The sequence below is a fragment of the Arthroderma uncinatum genome (genome assembly GCF_011692745.1).
Source record: "Arthroderma uncinatum strain CBS 119779 chromosome Unknown scaffold1, whole genome shotgun sequence".
NCBI classification, from domain to species: Eukaryota; Fungi; Ascomycota; class Eurotiomycetes; order Onygenales; family Arthrodermataceae; genus Arthroderma; species Arthroderma uncinatum.
Genome location: NW_022983863.1, coordinates 3505290 through 3521926, shown reverse-complemented (window position 1 = coordinate 3521926; position 16637 = coordinate 3505290). Strand labels below are relative to the sequence as shown.

General features: G+C 48.6%; 5 protein-coding genes across 5 annotated transcripts; 4 read left to right on the top strand and 1 right to left on the bottom strand.

Moving 5' to 3' along the window:
- Positions 1-811: 811 nt before the first annotated feature.
- Positions 812-1942, bottom strand: GIQ15_01072 (transcription initiation factor IIB; the record flags this gene model as incomplete). Its single annotated transcript, XM_033548489.1, has 2 exons — positions 812-1185; positions 1258-1942. 2 exons carry the CDS (start codon positions 1940-1942, stop codon positions 812-814), a joined length of 1059 nt encoding a protein of 352 aa, XP_033409440.1.
- A 903-nt stretch (positions 1943-2845) lies between these two features.
- On the top strand, positions 2846-3348 carry GIQ15_01071 (ATP synthase H chain; the record flags this gene model as incomplete). The annotated part of the gene is made up of 3 exons (XM_033548488.1): positions 2846-2872; positions 2932-3010; positions 3083-3348. 3 exons carry the CDS (start codon positions 2846-2848, stop codon positions 3346-3348), a joined length of 372 nt encoding a protein of 123 aa, XP_033409439.1.
- A 2580-nt stretch (positions 3349-5928) lies between these two features.
- Positions 5929-9529, top strand: GIQ15_01070 (uncharacterized protein; the record flags this gene model as incomplete). The annotated part of the gene is made up of 3 exons (XM_033548487.1): positions 5929-6842; positions 6893-8467; positions 8530-9529. 3 exons carry the CDS (start codon positions 5929-5931, stop codon positions 9527-9529), a joined length of 3489 nt encoding a protein of 1162 aa, XP_033409438.1.
- A 770-nt stretch (positions 9530-10299) lies between these two features.
- Positions 10300-12777, top strand: GIQ15_01069 (uncharacterized protein; the record flags this gene model as incomplete). The annotated part of the gene is made up of 1 exon (XM_033548486.1): positions 10300-12777. One exon carries the CDS (start codon positions 10300-10302, stop codon positions 12775-12777), a length of 2478 nt encoding a protein of 825 aa, XP_033409437.1.
- Positions 12778-15515: 2738 nt separating this feature from the next.
- On the top strand, positions 15516-15773 carry GIQ15_01068 (Tlg2-vesicle protein; the record flags this gene model as incomplete). Its single annotated transcript, XM_033548485.1, has 1 exon — positions 15516-15773. The coding sequence occupies one exon, from the start codon at positions 15516-15518 to the stop codon at positions 15771-15773; it is 258 nt and encodes an 85-aa protein (XP_033409436.1).
- Between the last annotated feature and the right edge of the window lie 864 nt (positions 15774-16637).

Here is a 16637-nt window from a genome sequence, read left to right as displayed (position 1 = left end):
GTTTTTCGTTCCCCTTTTTTTCCGTCCAAGTTCAACTTCCTTCTTCTCTTTCCGAAACACCCGTATTATTATGATATTGAAATCGTCGTTCTTCACCCAGCGTGTGCTTTATGATGCTACTAGGTACTCATTTTTTTTTCTCCTAAGACCAGTGTTACTATTACTAACCCACATGGACAATGCCTCTGTCCCAATTTTCCTTTCCATCCTGCTGAAGAAACAGTCTATAACCTGGGACATAGCACTAAACAGCTGTATATAATTTCTCTACTTATCAAGTACCATACCTTCTTAGTTGGGGACTCTAGAACAGGTCAATTCTAACACTCTTGCTTGTAAGGTGAATGTTTAGGGAACTGAATCCATTGAGTCTATCTATGGTAATTAGTTGCAAGAATTGAAAAAGTACACAAGCCACCCTTTGGCAAAAAGAAATCTCCAATCCACCGTCCTTGTTAAGCTGGCTCCAGGTTTAAGGGGAATCGAATAAAATGTATGACCCCAAAAAAAAAAAACCGTGCAAAGTGCAAATATGGCGCAAAAAAAAGAATGCAAAAGGGATGGTTTACAATCTGTCACAAAGGAAAAAGAATTTTAGAAAATGCAATTGAAAGGGGCGAACAAAAAAACGGAGGGCTTCTGCAAATAATTAAAAGAGGCTTATCGATTTGAGGCCGTAAGAACGTGATTTGATATTAAAAAAAAAAACCAATTTTAAGATTAAGTGGGCTATCCGGTACAACCGCAGATGCAGGCCATTGCGTGAAGTGGGTGTAACCCGAGTAATTAGATGACACTCCCGATTGCATTTTCAGCTAATAGGAAGCTTGTTCATGTCACCCTTACCATCCTTAATCCAAGCAGGGTCAATCAATCGTTCTCTCTCAGCGTATAGCTGTTTGTAGGCACCGCGAATCGTGCCGTCGCTAACATGGGCGACACCAGAAATTTCCTTGGCTGACTTCCCGTGGCCCATTAAAAAGGAGGCCATGTATATGGAAGCCGCAACGATGGAAAGTGGGGAGCGGCCAGCGAGATCACCCATCGAAGTGACTCGGTCCGCAAGCATGGATGAGACGTTTGTGACCTGGAAGGGCAGGTCGAGAAGGTTGCAGAATCGGTTGCAGAGATCACTTGGTTTAGTAGATGTTGTTCCGGTGTATGCATCGTTGGGGTCAGGAACACCTAATTACGGTATTATGTTAATAAACAGATTACCAGCATGATGATTCAAAATGAGTGCAGAGATCCTCATACCTCCACTTGATACCACGGAATTAATGCGTTCAAGGTTCTGGGCCGTGAAGAATTTCTCCAGTGCCTTGTAGATCCTGCCAATTTCCTTCTTGGAAACTCTCGTGACCGCAAAGATCTCTGTAAATGTTCGGGGAACTTTACACTGCCGACAAGCAATGAAAATACAACCAGCAATAATAACATCTTGAGATTTCCCCTTGAATGCTTTTGCATCATCGACGATCTTAAAAAGGTACTTTGCGGTGTCCGCGACGTTCTTTTGGATGTTAAATCCATCACATAGGGACCCTATTTCTTTATATGCCGCAAGCAGAGCCTTGTTTGTTTTCTCATTTGACATCTTGCTTTGGGCACGATGCAGCTCCCTGCTCCGCGCACCGCCTGTGCCGAACGAAATTTGCGTTTCAAGTTGGTTGCCATTTAGCAGAGGATTTGAAGCATCACCAACTCGAGAAGGGTCGTCATTGTTCTGGTCGTCGTTCGAGAACGTACGCCATTCCGAATGGGGGTCTATTTCTCTATCGGCCAAAACGAGCCCACACGAGCCACATATCGTTTCATGACTTTCTGGGACAAGATTAGGAGGATTCTCCTTGCACTCGGGACATATCAGGCGTTCAGCGAGATTCTCCTTCCATGGCGTCTGAGCGGGTTCACCCCGGAGACCTGTTCCTACTGCCGCCATTTTATGAACCTTCCTGGTAGGCTTCAGTCGGCTGGTGTGACGACGTTTTATCTTGTTGTAGCTAACGGTAAGGTTATACTGAGATGCGCACACACGGATAAAGAGCGGCGAATACAGTTTGGCGGTCGGTGCCGGAAAGAGGTGAACGTGAGAGATTCGCTTGGGCCCAGGTCAAGAGGGTATGCGTATAGCCACTACCTCTTTTAACACCATGTTAGTTCAAAAGATACTAAGCCAGAAAAAGAGATCATGAATTTTTTTATATTGAATATGATGTTTTAACCCTGTATATAAGGCCCTGCAGAAGGTAACGGATGAGAATGACAGCTTCTTCAAGGCCCAAACTGGTTTGTTTCTTGGGTGCGTATTATGACCCTGAAGGCAGCAGAATCATCTCAGCTTTACCTTTCTAGAGAAGAATCCTCGACTTCCACAGACAAACAGGATATCTAAATCCTCAAGAGATGCGATGCCGCAAGATGCCCCAGCCGGGCTGGCCTGACGAGGGCGGGCGTCCACAAGGCTTCCGCTGCGAGTGGCAAATGCGACACTTGGTAGACGCCGTCGTTCAGCTGCGATGAAGGGTGAGAGCTCGTCTGCACAAGCTATCTCGAAGGACTTGAGCGCTGCAGGGTGTCCTGGGCCAGTAACTCGTGTGGTGTGCGAGAGACTGAGGGCTGGGGCAGGTTGGCGGTTGCTGATAATGATATCGAACCAAGGCTGCGCTTTTCTTTCCCTTTCGGGGTTTGCCTTGGTGGTCATCCGCCAAGATATGCTGACTCATCAACCACTACGTTTTTCCGCGACAACTTCAACCTCACAAGTGGAAAGACGGACGAAGAGCACCAAGTTAAACCGCGTATTCACCCTCCAGAGACAAGCCTTGCCATCAACTCCGCCGCGATGATGTCTCAATCCCTCAGATCATCGGTAGGCAGACCCAATTCGCCCATTGAAACGCTGTCTTGCGGCCCGCTAACCACCTCCAGGCCTCGCTTTTGAGCCGAGCAGTCCGCCTACAGAGCCCGATCGTTCGTCGAAGCTTTGCTTCCACCGCCATCAGACGAGGTTAGTCGGGTTCAGATACCTCAATTGCTGTTCTCTGCCAATTACTTACCGGGTCTCTTCTTGCCACCTTAGCCGACCCCGTGCAGGACCTCTACATCCGTGAGCTCGCTGCCTACAAGCCCACTCCACGCAAGGCCAACGACGCCGACGCCCATGTCCAAAAGTTCGTCGCTCCCAGCCCTCCCCCATCTCCCGAGGAGAGCAACATCTCCGCCGATTTGAAGGCCTACGAGACCCAGGCTGTTGAAGTTGAAGGCCAAGGCGAGGCCGCGGGCGAACCCACTCCTGTCGAGGAGGACTGGCTCGAGATGGACGAGGAGAATCCTGCCGCCCATTAAACTACCATCCGATGGCCGATATGTCGATAGAATAGAAGATAGGATGGGATATCATGTATAGTTACACAGAAATTTGAACTCTTTCTTGTCTTGTTCGCCATTTCTCATTACATGCATGTATAATTGTGATACTCATACAGCTGTGATATTTCTACTGTTTAGTTGGGCTTTCGATTGGTCTCCTCTAAGGCTACATTGTTGGTTGGCCAGGTGAGATTGTTGGTGTTATCCCATTGCGAGTTGGGTTTGTGGATGGTGTAGACACTACTCTCCAACTAGAACTTGTACCTTTCCATAAATTATACATGTAGCATGTATGTGGATAGCATTGCTCAATGGCAATAGTATCAAACATTTGGACACCTTTCTGTACCTACCCAGCCAACCCTTTAGCCATATCAGAGATACCAGTTGTCAACATCAACATAATCAATGTCTCATTACCACATCTTACCATTATCTCACCTGGTGTAAACCAAAGGCGGTGGGTGCCTTCAAAATAGTCATGTAGCACATCCATCACTTGCCTCTTCCATTCCTGATACCCTGATTTTCGTCCTGTGCATACCACTCTGAACTCACACGTTTCGAGTACCCAGGCATCTAGCTCGTAGACATATTCTGGGTGAGATCCTCTTCCAGCCAACCATACCTAGGTACGAGTGTCTATCCTGTTGAGCATGATGTCACGAGTGACCACAGCTTGAACGCTTCCATGGAGCCGTGGAGGCACCGTTCTGCGTCCCTTGCAGAACCTGGGGAAGGATTCGCTATGCATGACTTTTATAATCCGTGTATGTCAGTACCAGACCTCCCCGTGTAAGGTATTTTAGTAGGTATCAATTATCGCGCGATAGACGGTCCAATCCTCGACATGGGCAATAACTGAGCCCAGATATGCGCACTTCAAATATCCATTAACATACTCCGTAAGAGTGTTAGTCGAGAGAATCCCTAGCTATACAACAATAGCGGTATACGTATGAGTGGAATGGTTGGGGGCCAGTGTTCACCGACTTGATCGATAGCAGCTGGAATAACACCGCAAATAGCGATGTACAGGTTGCCCTCCGTACTCTACCACCGCTCTGCATATCCAGTGAACCTGGAGCCGGTAATTGACATCTCCCCAGGTCTGTTCAATTGTCCTCCGTGGAGACACGTTGATATATTTATCCCTCGTATTGTGTCTTCCGCGCCGAGCTGCAGCTAGGCCTGCACGACACGCAATGCCCGCCAAGGTGCAAGCCAGACTGCCAGACTGCCAGACAGCAGAACCCATCAGGAATGCTCCGTACAGGCCTAGCATAGCCCTGAGGGTATATGCAGGTCCTACTCCGTATATTTTTGTTGGTCTCTCTGCGTCGACCGTGAGCCAGTGTAATGACGTTATCAGGCCAGCCATTTGACTAAAACATTTAACGAGTTAGCACTCCGTAGTCTGGAATAGAGTAAAGGGGCCTTACAAACCGTGTGTAGGAGATCTCTCCCATGTGGGCGCTCTACAGGCATTATCACCATCCAGGTGGATATATTAAGCAAGCCCCCCCGCCACGCAGAGGCAAGGGGGCAAAAGATGAGACATCAGCAATAACAAAAACGTCAAATACGCACCTGTCTCACGCATGCAGAGATAGCTAAACCTCCCTGTGCCGTCTGATCTGCTGTCCTTGCTTCGTAAAAGCTGGACAAAAACCTGTCTTATGCCAGCAGCAACCCTTGGCTCTATATTTGTCTTCGCCGTGCCCTGTCGTAAGCTTTTCTCGATATAGGTTCGCAAAGAGACATCCCGTTGGTTAGAAATTTAGCTAGTTAGCATGCTTTAGGTGTGGCTGGATAGCTTCGCAGTCCGCCAGTGAGATGGCGCCGATCTGCTGGATGGGACTGAGGGATGTGCGATGTAAGACGAGCGAGGTTTGCGGGAACGCGATGTGCGATGAGGCTAAAGGGCGATGGGATGGTTTTCTTTCTTTTTCTTTTTTTTTTCCCTTTTGACGTAGAACTGCGCATCTCGTGGACGCAGTGTGATACAGCGCATGTCTGGCTTTTGTATTGCTGTCACCCTGTCACTTGAGTCAATCAATGGATACACCCGTTGCCGCTGCCTGGTGACCTAGTAGACATCGTCAGCGTCTCAGACACCGCCGGAAGTCGAGCGCGGAAGAGTGAAGACCGGCGACGACGAGGCGGAAGAGATAGAGACCGGCTTGATATCTATCTTGTATATCTGCTTTTGCTATGCTTATTACTAAGTTTCCTTAAAATCAAAAGCCGTTGTTGCTCCCTGGGCCATACCAGATTTCCCGATCCGAACACTTCCCATATTCCAACATCCTCGCCTCTTCCCGCCAGAACCGCGAGTGATTCCTTCGAAGTACCTCTATACTCACCGCGGCCGCTCTCGTCTTCGTCCTCCGCTACAGCTCATGGTTTTACCAGGTCGCCAGCATCTAGTTATCGACGGAGAGCTGGTCTCTCCCGGCCCTTGGGCCTAGTCCGCCAGGTCCGCCAGGTCCGCCAGCGTCTCCCTCCCTCTCCGCTGTCTGAATTATAGCCCTCGAGGGCTCCCTACCTCGAATTATGCCCGATCCGCGGCCGATGGTGCAGGATGGGTCGAGGTCGTCTGAGCTTGGCCGCTCTGCCAGCTACAATCACATCCCCCAGCTGCTCGCCGACCCCGAAGCGAGCAATATCAAGAGAACGATATCTGAAGTGAACCTCTCGCAGCTTGCGGCTGATGCGCAATCGCCTACGCACCAGCTCGACGTTGAGACTGGGAAAAGTATTCTACGGCAGGCCTCGCTGAGAGAGAAAGCGGGCCAGAGACGACCTGCTCGAAACCCGCCGGCGGCTACCTCTACGGACAGCAATAATACTAATAATACCCCTTCACCTTCTCCGAACGCCAACCCGAGTGCCAACCCGAGTGTCGAGGTGACTACCGTGCCCAGGGCATCTACAGAACGACCCCGCAAGGGCTTCTCGAAGCAGTCGTTTGCAAACTTGACTCTCAAGCCGTGGAAGACCTCACGATCGCCCTCTCCGGCACCCCAACCCTCGCCCGACGCTAAATCAGCGAATGACGCCCTGGAAAAGACATTGACAGGCGGGTCTTCGAGTACGACAGGTACCCTGTCTGTCAAAACAGCGGATTCGGCGTCTACTGCTACCACGGAATCGGCGGCTACCTCGCCAGTGGAATCTACCGGGGCTACCACTCCAAAGCGAGGCCGAAGACCTGCCAGCATAATCTCTCTTAAAAGCAAGGCTCAGTTCGAATCCAAGGGTACAAGGGAGTCTTCATCACAATCTCTACGCCGGAGGCCGTCGTGGGACAGAATGGTGGCTTCTGTTAGCCTGTCTAGTAGTAAACAGGATGTCCCTCCAGTTCCACAAGTTCCTACATCACAGACATCCCGACTAAAACCCGAGTCCCCGAAAAAGAAGGACGAACTGTGGCATGTTTTCAGGGCACTCGATGTGGACTACCAAAAGTATGAGTTCTGTGCTCCCACTACATTCTCCTGGCAACTAACAATGACAGATTTACCGCAAAATCTACATCCCTCAAAGTCAATGTCCTCCGTTCTTCGCTCTTACCCGTCCTATCCCGCATCTTAAACCATACCTCCAACCATCGACTCCGGCCAGAAGATCTAGACAGGCGTACAAACATACTTAATAAATGGTGGACCGGGTTACTGGAATTACTGAACGGGCGAAACGGCCAGTCCATCACGGGGACAGACCGACCTGTCTACCTTGAATCGATCGTTGCTATCATGACTCGACCCGAATGGCGAGTCCCTTTTCAGTCAAACACCTCGAGCTCGACGTCAACGTCTACCTCGAGAGTAGACCTAGCCGCTAGATCTAACACATCCCTCGAGTCAACCGGGTCGGACTTCCTTGCCGAATCAATCCACCATAATATCCGTAATACATTCAACCAAAACTTGCTCTCCCAAATTGCCTACTCCATTGACCGAATGTCTGTAAGACATACCCCAGCTAGCTTGGTTTCCTTTTGTGGGAAAACCTGTGCCTACGCCTTTTTCTTCTGCCCTGACGTGGCCGATGTACTTGTCCGACTCTGGAATATACCCCCCTCCATACTCCGAAATGTGATAAATGAGTTCGATGTCAACCATAACCTAGTCGTCAGAGGCGTCATGTCAGAGGAGATCTCGGCGCAGTTTCCCCTGGCTGTACGGTCCCTTTCATTTTCCGGCCATTCGTCCTTTGTGCGGTCTTTACGGCGTAATACTCCAGTTCCACTTGCTGCTGCTCAAATTAACTGGTTTGGCCCCTGGGCACCTCGCTGGGCAGGTCGTGATACCGACCTTTTCTTTGTTTTCCTGAAGCATTTCTACCTTCTCATAACGGACTTGTTACCCTCCATTAGCGACATGTCGAAACGAATATACGTTCCCGGTTTCATTCCCGTACACGCGCAAATGTTAATTGTCCTGCAAAATACACTCAGCAAACACACAGGGCTGCAGCCGACAGACGCGCTGCACAGTACAGGATCAGCCACTTTCGATGATTTACTAGATGGGGCGGATACATCTGCCAGCCTACCCCTGAGACAGACAAACTCTTTAATATTAATGTCCGAGAGCAGATTGATCATGACTTTGCGAGACTTCCTTGCTGATTCGTCAATGCAACAGCTAACTAAACAGCTATTCGTCGAATCATTTTGCAATATCTTGAAGCTTGGCGCGCGGAAGACGTCTTTATACGACCATAATGCATGCTTTGCGCTATGCGACTTTGTCGAGGAACTTATCCCAATATTACCTCCTTACTGTCGTACGAATGGCCTAGCCGACCCTCTTGACTGGGACTTCTGGCTTGATGTTTGCCTTGAAATGTTGAAGAGCAATAATTCACTTACAGAAGTCAGGACTTTTGCTTTCATATTTGCAGGTTGGGGAGAGATTAACTACGATCCCAGGAGAAAAGAACGGTTATGTCTAGATATGCTCCTTGGCAAAGATCTTTTCAAGCGGTATTTTGGCCATTGGAGCCCAATGGTTCGCGGGTACTACCATCGACTGATCTGCTGGAGGTTAGCACGACATGATGGCGGCCCACAGTCGGATCTTGATACGTAAGTGTTTTCCATATTGCACCCGAATACCAATGGCCATTCCCCTGCTGACTACCGTATAGTCGTATCTACCAAACGTTGTTCGATAGACTGGGACAAGTTTGGGATCAGTTCGTTGCACACCAATCGATCGCAGAGAAAGGCTTAGTAGCACCCGTATCAACCGCTCCCTGTACACCAGCTCCAGGCCGACGTATTATAATTATTCGAAACGACTATTTCCCACCAGCTCCAAGCATGTTCGTGTGCCTAGATAACATTCTCCCGCCTTCGATGGCAGCCCGTGCTCCTCTTAATGGAGAATCTCCGAAACAATCCCAAGCGTCCACAGCGGAACCGGACACTTCATCGCCTCAGATAAAGAAAACTTGGAAAATGCTAAGAACTATGTTCAAGGGCAATACGAATCCCAAACCTGGAGAAGTAACTCCCCCCGGCAGCTCTAGTCCAGAAACTAGCTCTACACCTCCTAGCGAAGGTCGCAAGGCAACTGAAGACACGAAGCCTCAGCCCGAAGATGGAACAAACTCGCCTCCCGGCTCTGGCTCAACCACAACACAGCGCCAGGCCTATACCTTCCGGTTCTGTCTTGAATGGATTGATCGCCAGAGGTGGCCTAGTAGAAACAGACAGCTCTACCCACCTTCACTGCCCGCACCAGCCCGTCTATTCCTTCACACCCTTCGGAAACCACCAATAAATACCTCTGACTCAAGTTCGGGCTCTATGTCCCATTCACGCTCAGGCACTGGATCCGACGATGGATCTGAAACAGATTCTGCAGAAGAAACTGAATCGCACATCACCAACGAAACACTGAGTGTCGACTCGGCTGCTCCGTTGACCAACAACAACGTATCAAAGACCCTATTTGCCGCCCCCATTCAACCACCAGACAATGGACCCAGTCCCATGAACAAGTACGTTGGTCGAGCACTTGCCGAATGGGCCATGGTTGTATCAGAGTGTGATAACTTCTTCGAACGACGGCGCGACGAAGGCGTCCCTTGTGACCGATTGGTCGAGGTCCCAACTCTGGGTGCCGACAGCTTCCGGAAATAAAAAAAACAAAAATTGAACATGATAAATGACATCCTCTCGCCATGGGCCTACTTTCGGAACCCGCCCATCATATAATTTCTACTAATCACCAAAAGACTACACCATTCACTTTCTCACCTTGATCGCCCAAAACAACCCTCATTCTTGTTTAATACCCCTGCCATTCCAGGTCCCATCAAGACTCGCATCGCATCGCATCACACCCGCATCACGCATTGCATTGTAGTATTTGTTACGTCGAGATTTTCTTTTTTTTTTCTCGCTCCTTTTCGTGTATAGATTCATTTGGCTATGCATTTTTTTTTTGACTTTAATTTACTTGACGTCCCTGTCTGGTCTGCAACTTACTAAGGCCGCTCGCATTATTGGCATGTAAAGCTAGGAGTAACTGGGCGCTCTGCATTATTCTTTATTCTCTTTCATTCCTTTTGGAGTCTTGATTGTTCAACTGACGATGACGGTGGGATACCTTCAATAACATGGGATACAATAATCAAGCCCATAATTATCTATATTGTATTTATGAAATGGTACTAATTACTGCTATAAGAATGCATTTCTTGACAAATATATAAATGAATTATGAATTAGGGGGTCAAAGTTCTTCCAACGTTCTTTTATAGAGCTTGGAGGCTAGATATAAGGTCACGTGATCGTTCAAATTACGTGCCGCAGGGAAGCTCCAAACTAGGACTTCGTGATGATGATATTACGACAGTGCCTGAATGAGCTACGCTGCTCTGCCATAGGGCGCTAGATGGTAAGGAATCATGTCTGACGATACACCAATCAAGTCTATCTTCGATACACCAGTTAAACCATCCACTGCTCCGAAAAAGTCACAGTTTGAACGCCAAAAAGCCGAAGCCGAAGCAAAACGGCAAAGAGATAAGGCCGAGACAGCAGCTGTTTACAAGGACTTCGTCAAGTCCTTTGACCAAGATACCAGTTCATCCCCCCCTTTTAATATCTCTACCGGACGGCCTACCCACCATCATGTAGGTTCCGGCGCGGGCCACGCGAGTGGTGGTCCATCCAAACGACATTTCACCGGCCCGTTGATGCGGAGCTCAGCATCAGAAACCCTCGGAAGACCGCCTCCCTCTTTCTCCAAAAAACGGCCATACGATACACTAAGAGAGTCTCAACGGGACCGGGATAAACCTCGTGGAATATTTGCGTTTGAGGGTTCGCGCCCTGGGGCGGATTCGATAAATGCATTTCAAGCATCAGATGACGAGGAAGACAGGGTAGCCGATAAGAAGGAGGCGGAGAAGGCGGCTGCTAAGCCTACATTGCATGTATCTTCTCTGCCTCCGGGGACGTCACCGGCTGTTATAAAGTCGCTGATTCCACCGGTCTTGGTCGTGGATAACGTGAAGATTTTACCACCGCCACCACCGTCCGTTCATGGGGGTAATGAGCGGAGAATATGGTCTGCTATCGTTACGCTGGCGCACGATACTGCTGCCACGGATATGGATACAGTAGTGAGCTCGTTACAGAACAAGTATTTAGGCTGGGGGTTCTATCTGTCGATTTCTCGCCATCTGTCCTCTGCAGCTATCCATTCGACCACCCCAATTACACCCGGCATAACTTCACTCACAAACCAGCCTTTTGGTGCTCGCGTTATGACCCGTGATAGCCATTTTGGACGTGGCGGGCCTCATCGCTCTGGAATTGCGCCGCCGTTGTCATACGGCGCCGGATACGGGAGTCGAAGTAACCAGGGGCTTCAGGTCGACGTTAAACCGCCATCAGACTTGAGGCAGCTAAAGCTGATCCATAAAATGATAGAGAACCTATTGACATTTGGGCCCGAGTTTGAGGCCTTATTGATGAGTAGGGCAGAGGTTCAAAAGGAGGAAAAATGGGCGTGGATCTGGAACCCGAAAAGTACAGGAGGAGTGTGGTATCGATGGAGGCTATGGGATATATTAACGAATCCTGAAAAACGGAATGGAAGAGGACGAGGCCGCGCGCCATCGACTGTGATATTCGAAAATGGCCCTAGCTGGGCAGAGCCAGAAAGAAACTTACAGTTCGAGTTTACCACTAAGCTTGATGAATTTGTTTCCGATGAAGACTACGACTCTTCTGATGAAGATGACTCGGACCGGGAGGAGGAAAAAAGGTTGAGTGAAGCCACAAATGATACAGCTAATGACGGAGCAGGTCATTTAAATCCCTTGCAAAAGGCAAAACTCACGCATTTGTTGGCGAGGCTTCCTACATCACACTCAAAGCTTCGACGAGGCGACGTGGCTCGCGTCACCGCATTTGCTATTAAACATGCTGGGGGCGGAGGGGATGAAGTCGTTGATATGATTGTAACGAACGTCAATAAACCGTTTGCTTACACTTCTGCAAACCCTGAACGACAAAAGGATGAGAATGAAGCTCGTGGAATAATAGGCCAGGACGATGCTGACGAATCTACGAATGTCGATACTGGTGGTTCTGCGGAGCGGAGCAAAAAGTCGAACTTGGGCGAGAAACTAGATATGTCATCGGCCAGCCTTGTGGGCCTCTACATCATATCAGATATCCTCTCCTCGTCATCTACAAGCGGTGTACGGCACGCCTGGCGCTATCGACAACTTTTTGAAAATTCCCTGAAGCAACACAAAACCTTTGAAAAGCTAGGCCGGATTGAAAAGGAGCTTGGATGGGGCAGGCTGAAAATTGAGAAATGGAGACGCAGTATCGGCATCCTACTCAACCTATGGGAAGGCTGGTGTGTTTTCCCACAGGCCAGTCATGAAGCCTTTGTCAAATCCTTTGACCACCCACCGCCTACTGAAAGGGAACAAGCCGAAGAAAAGGCGCGTGTGGCTGAAGAAAAGGAAGCCGGAGTGTTTGGTGGGAAGGGCAAAAACAAGTGGAAGGCCGTTGAAGACAATGGTGATGCCGCGCAGTTTAACCCAGCTGACTCCACGGGTGATGGGGATCCCATGGATTTGGACGTCGACGGTGCTCCGATTCCTAATGATGATGATCTATATGGCGAGCCCATGTCTGACATTGACGGGGTCCCTATGGAAGACAGCGACTTGGAAGAGGCTGAGGAGGCTCTTCGGGGTCAAGACGAGTTAGGCAGCAAACAGGCTCAAGAGTTGCCCCTAAAAGAAGATCCGGTCCCCGGCAAGGCTCCTTCACAACCCTCTGAGCCAGCTCAGTCCACCTTAAAACGCCGTCGACCTAAGGCTGAAGATATGTTTGCTGACTCGGACTCGGAGGGTTGATATACATGGTTCTTTTCATCTTTGTCAGTGTTCAAGCGGTCCTCTTGAGCGTTCTTACTAGGGGATACCAGTGGGCTTATAAATCCGCCCATCATCATATATGTAAATTATAATTACCGCCTTTATATCCAAGTCAACGGCCTCATTATTAATACGCCGTTGAAGCCTGATAGTGACTTGAGTAAATGCCAAGAAAACTTCCTCTTTAGGCATCATCGCCAAACCCCCACCATATTTAAACCCCTCCACCCTTTTCTCGAGCTCACCGCATCAACGCAGACAAGTTCGTTTACAAAAGATATAGAGCAGTCACGAAGATACAATTTAGACAAGATGGCCGGTAAGTTTATTTTGGGGCGCTTGGGTCTCCATGATGTCCATGTCAACGTTTCCTGAACTACTCATTCCCCTCCATGCCCCTGGATGAACAAGTCGATGTTATCAGAATTTGAAAGGCTGACAATGTTATTTACTAGACTTCGCATCAGTTGCTAGTACGTCCCTATATCCACCGTTGACCGTGAATTTACCCTCCCGTCGCAACGCGGCTGCGGCAAGAGGAGTATATGCATATACACAACGCAGAGAACTATGGTGAAGCCGAGGCCCTAACAGCAATCGCGTCTATGGAATAGAGCAATTCGTCGAATTCTACTACAAGACATTCGATGAGAACCGAAGTGCACTCGGAGCCCTCTACGTAAGCCAGAACGCGACTTCTCTCTAGCCGGTACAACGGGCTATTATAACCATACAAGAACAAGGAGCTGATGAATATTTGTCCACCTGTAGCGCGGCCAGTCGATGTTGACATTCGAAACCTCATCCATTCAAGGAGCTGCCCCTATTTTGGAGAAGCTGACTGTGAGTACTATATACCGGGGGCTGATTGCCGATTATGGGGCATTCGGACACTTTGCCCTGGTCATGATCCATTTCTGACACATGGTTTAAACAGAGCTTGCCATTCCAGAAGGTTGTCCACCAGGTATCTACCTTGGACGCACAGCCATCAAACGAGAGTGGTGGAATATTGGTTATGGTTACCGGTGCTCTATTGGTATGGCTTCCTCCGTCCTTTAAACCCAATACCTTATTCTGGAACCATCAATATTGTCCATGCATATGCTTACATTTGCCCTTTATACAGGTTGATGATCAACAAGCGCCCATGAGCTACAGCCAGTGTTTCCAGCTCCTCCCTGATGGTGGTGGAAGCTACTTTGTTTACAACGATGTTTTCCGTCTTGTCTACAGTTCCTAAACGGGCTGGGAAGAAGAATCTATAACCAACAGTGGACCAAAGAAAAGACACCACAGTTGTATTTCACACAGTGTTATGATACATTTCTTCCGACCAGTCGCGATTGGGTGGATAGTGAAACTTGACGTATTAACCTTCATTGAGAGTCATCCAAACGTATCGAAGCCTCATAGATAAGAAGAGACAGACCGGCTCTCGACATAAGCAACTCGAGTACGAAGTAAATGTTACCTACTAAAAGTTAGCAACGTACGTTGGGTGTGTCCACGTACTTGGTGTGGCAGGGCTCTATAGGAATATTCAGGCACCAACGTTATTTTCATCGAGTTTAAATATAGCCAAAAGGCAGCACATTCAAAGAAGAAGCAGTCAGATCAAACATCATTCTCCCGCCTGGTCCTTCAACTTTTAGCTGAAGTAAACCTGCGCTTTCCAGCTTGTAAGTAAACATGCATAAAAACTGTGGCTGTTGCCGCGGTGAATCAGCACGCTTGGCAGAGGCTTGACTTCCAGGCAAGGTGTTGTTTCTTTGCTCCGTCAGGCCATCTTGTCACCAAACCACCTCCCTCAAAAGCTCTTCTTCTGCCGCCTTGACCTGTTGAGCAGTGATCCCTTGCTGGACAATAACTAATATTTTCCGCCGACCTGCTTGCAGGTATCTGTTTGCCAAATTCACTCCAGCTTCACACACCCTGTCGTTGTGGCTTGACCGCGCGTTGCCAGCTAGCTAGCTTCTTCGGCCTTATTTCCAGTGGAAAATCGGGAGCAGTGCTGTAAGTATGGGTCTTTATTTATTTCTCTGTCCTCTTTGATGCTGCTCGGATGTCTCTACCATATCCAGTTTATTCGCCTTCTTTTTTATCAAAGTGCGGGAGCTGACGATAGTTGCCGCCAGCGTTGTTTATCCTCCGTTTAGTTCAGCTCCGGCTTCGCATACAGCTCTAGGCGACCGCCATTTCAACGAAAACGATACAACCACCTCCAACGTCCGTCTAATCGTCTAAGAACCATCCCACAAGCTTCACGATGACGCTCGCCGAGGAATTCAAGTCGAGAAATTTCAGTAAGTTTACTGGAGGCCTTCATGGCCACGCCTGGTCCCGGCATCCATACAGGTTCGGCAGACATGCTAACGTTGATTAACTAGGCATCTATGGACAATGGTTAGTTGCTTATATTATCTAGCTCTTCGATACAGTCGAGTCCGACCAGTGACCTCGTCATGGATATCGCTCTCTAGAGGCTTACAATGTTAATAATTTAGGACCGGAATTATCTCCATGCTCCTTTGCTTTGCAGTCGGCCTTTCCAACCTCATTCGCATACCCGGAATCATTATCCTCTTCAGTGCGATATGTCTGTAAGTGACTATTTGTCGATACCAACTACCAAGTTTATACCTCCCGCTAACACGATAATACCTATAAAAAGAGCTTCGTCATTTATCATCCTATTCATTGAGGTCCCGCTACTTATGCGCATCTGCCCTACGTCGTCGAAGTTCGATTCTTTCATCCGCCGCTTCGCATCCAACACGATGCGCGCGGTTATCTACCTTGCTATGAGCGCTATCCAGTGGATCAGTCTTGTAAAGGAAGCCACCAGCCTTATCGCCGCCGCCGTCCTCCTTATCATCGCAGCCATCTTCTATGCTCTCGCCGCAGTTAAAGGTCAGGAATTCACCGGGAGCAAGACCCTTGGCGGACAAGGTGTTGCGCAGATGATGGTTTGAATGGGAATGTGTCTGCCGATTGAAAGGCGCCATATATTTTTTTTTTCGTCTACGGCTAGCAAAGCTGCACTTTTCCCCCGACGAGAAAATTTTTACTTGAAGTACAATCCCACGATGCACACGATACACCAGCTTTTTAAAGGAGGTTCCATAATGGTGATGATATTGTCTGATGAGTTGCCAGTTTCCATTCCCATACCTACTACTACCCATAGATACCAGTTTGCTCTTGCTTTTCGTCTTTTCCTTGGGCCTCTTTTACCTGTTTTGAACGCCATGGCCGGATACCGATCTGGAACTGGGCACTTCATTCATCGTTCTATTCCATATCCTCTTGTAACTTCTAGCTTTGCGTTTCCTTGTATACTGTAGGCTATTACGAGACTGCGTGATATTTATCAATATAACTAATACCGGCCACTCCTTTCTCTCCATATCTCCTCCATATTCATCTATCCTCATATCATCATCTTCCATATCTATTATCCTCATATCTATCTATCCTCCTATCCTCATCCTCCATATCTATTATCCTCATATCTATCTATCCTCATCCATCTGTCCTGATATCCACGTGACTGTCCACGTGTTCAGCGCGTCATGTGGCTGTGCTCTGGCCTTTGGCTTCTTCTGGAGCTACGTAAGAGCAAGAACTACGACATCTCGAACTAAACAAGGCCAGCTCGCAGCTCGCAGCTACACCATCCACCGCATCGGGCAGCAAACATGCTATGATCTCCCGAGTGCCAATGGCAGTGACGTCGTATAGAGCCTGATTTATGTTATATATGACGATTGTTGGCCATCGTCCCCCGGCGTTGTTTGCTTATAGCTTCATTGGCCATCTTCCTTGACATCAACTAC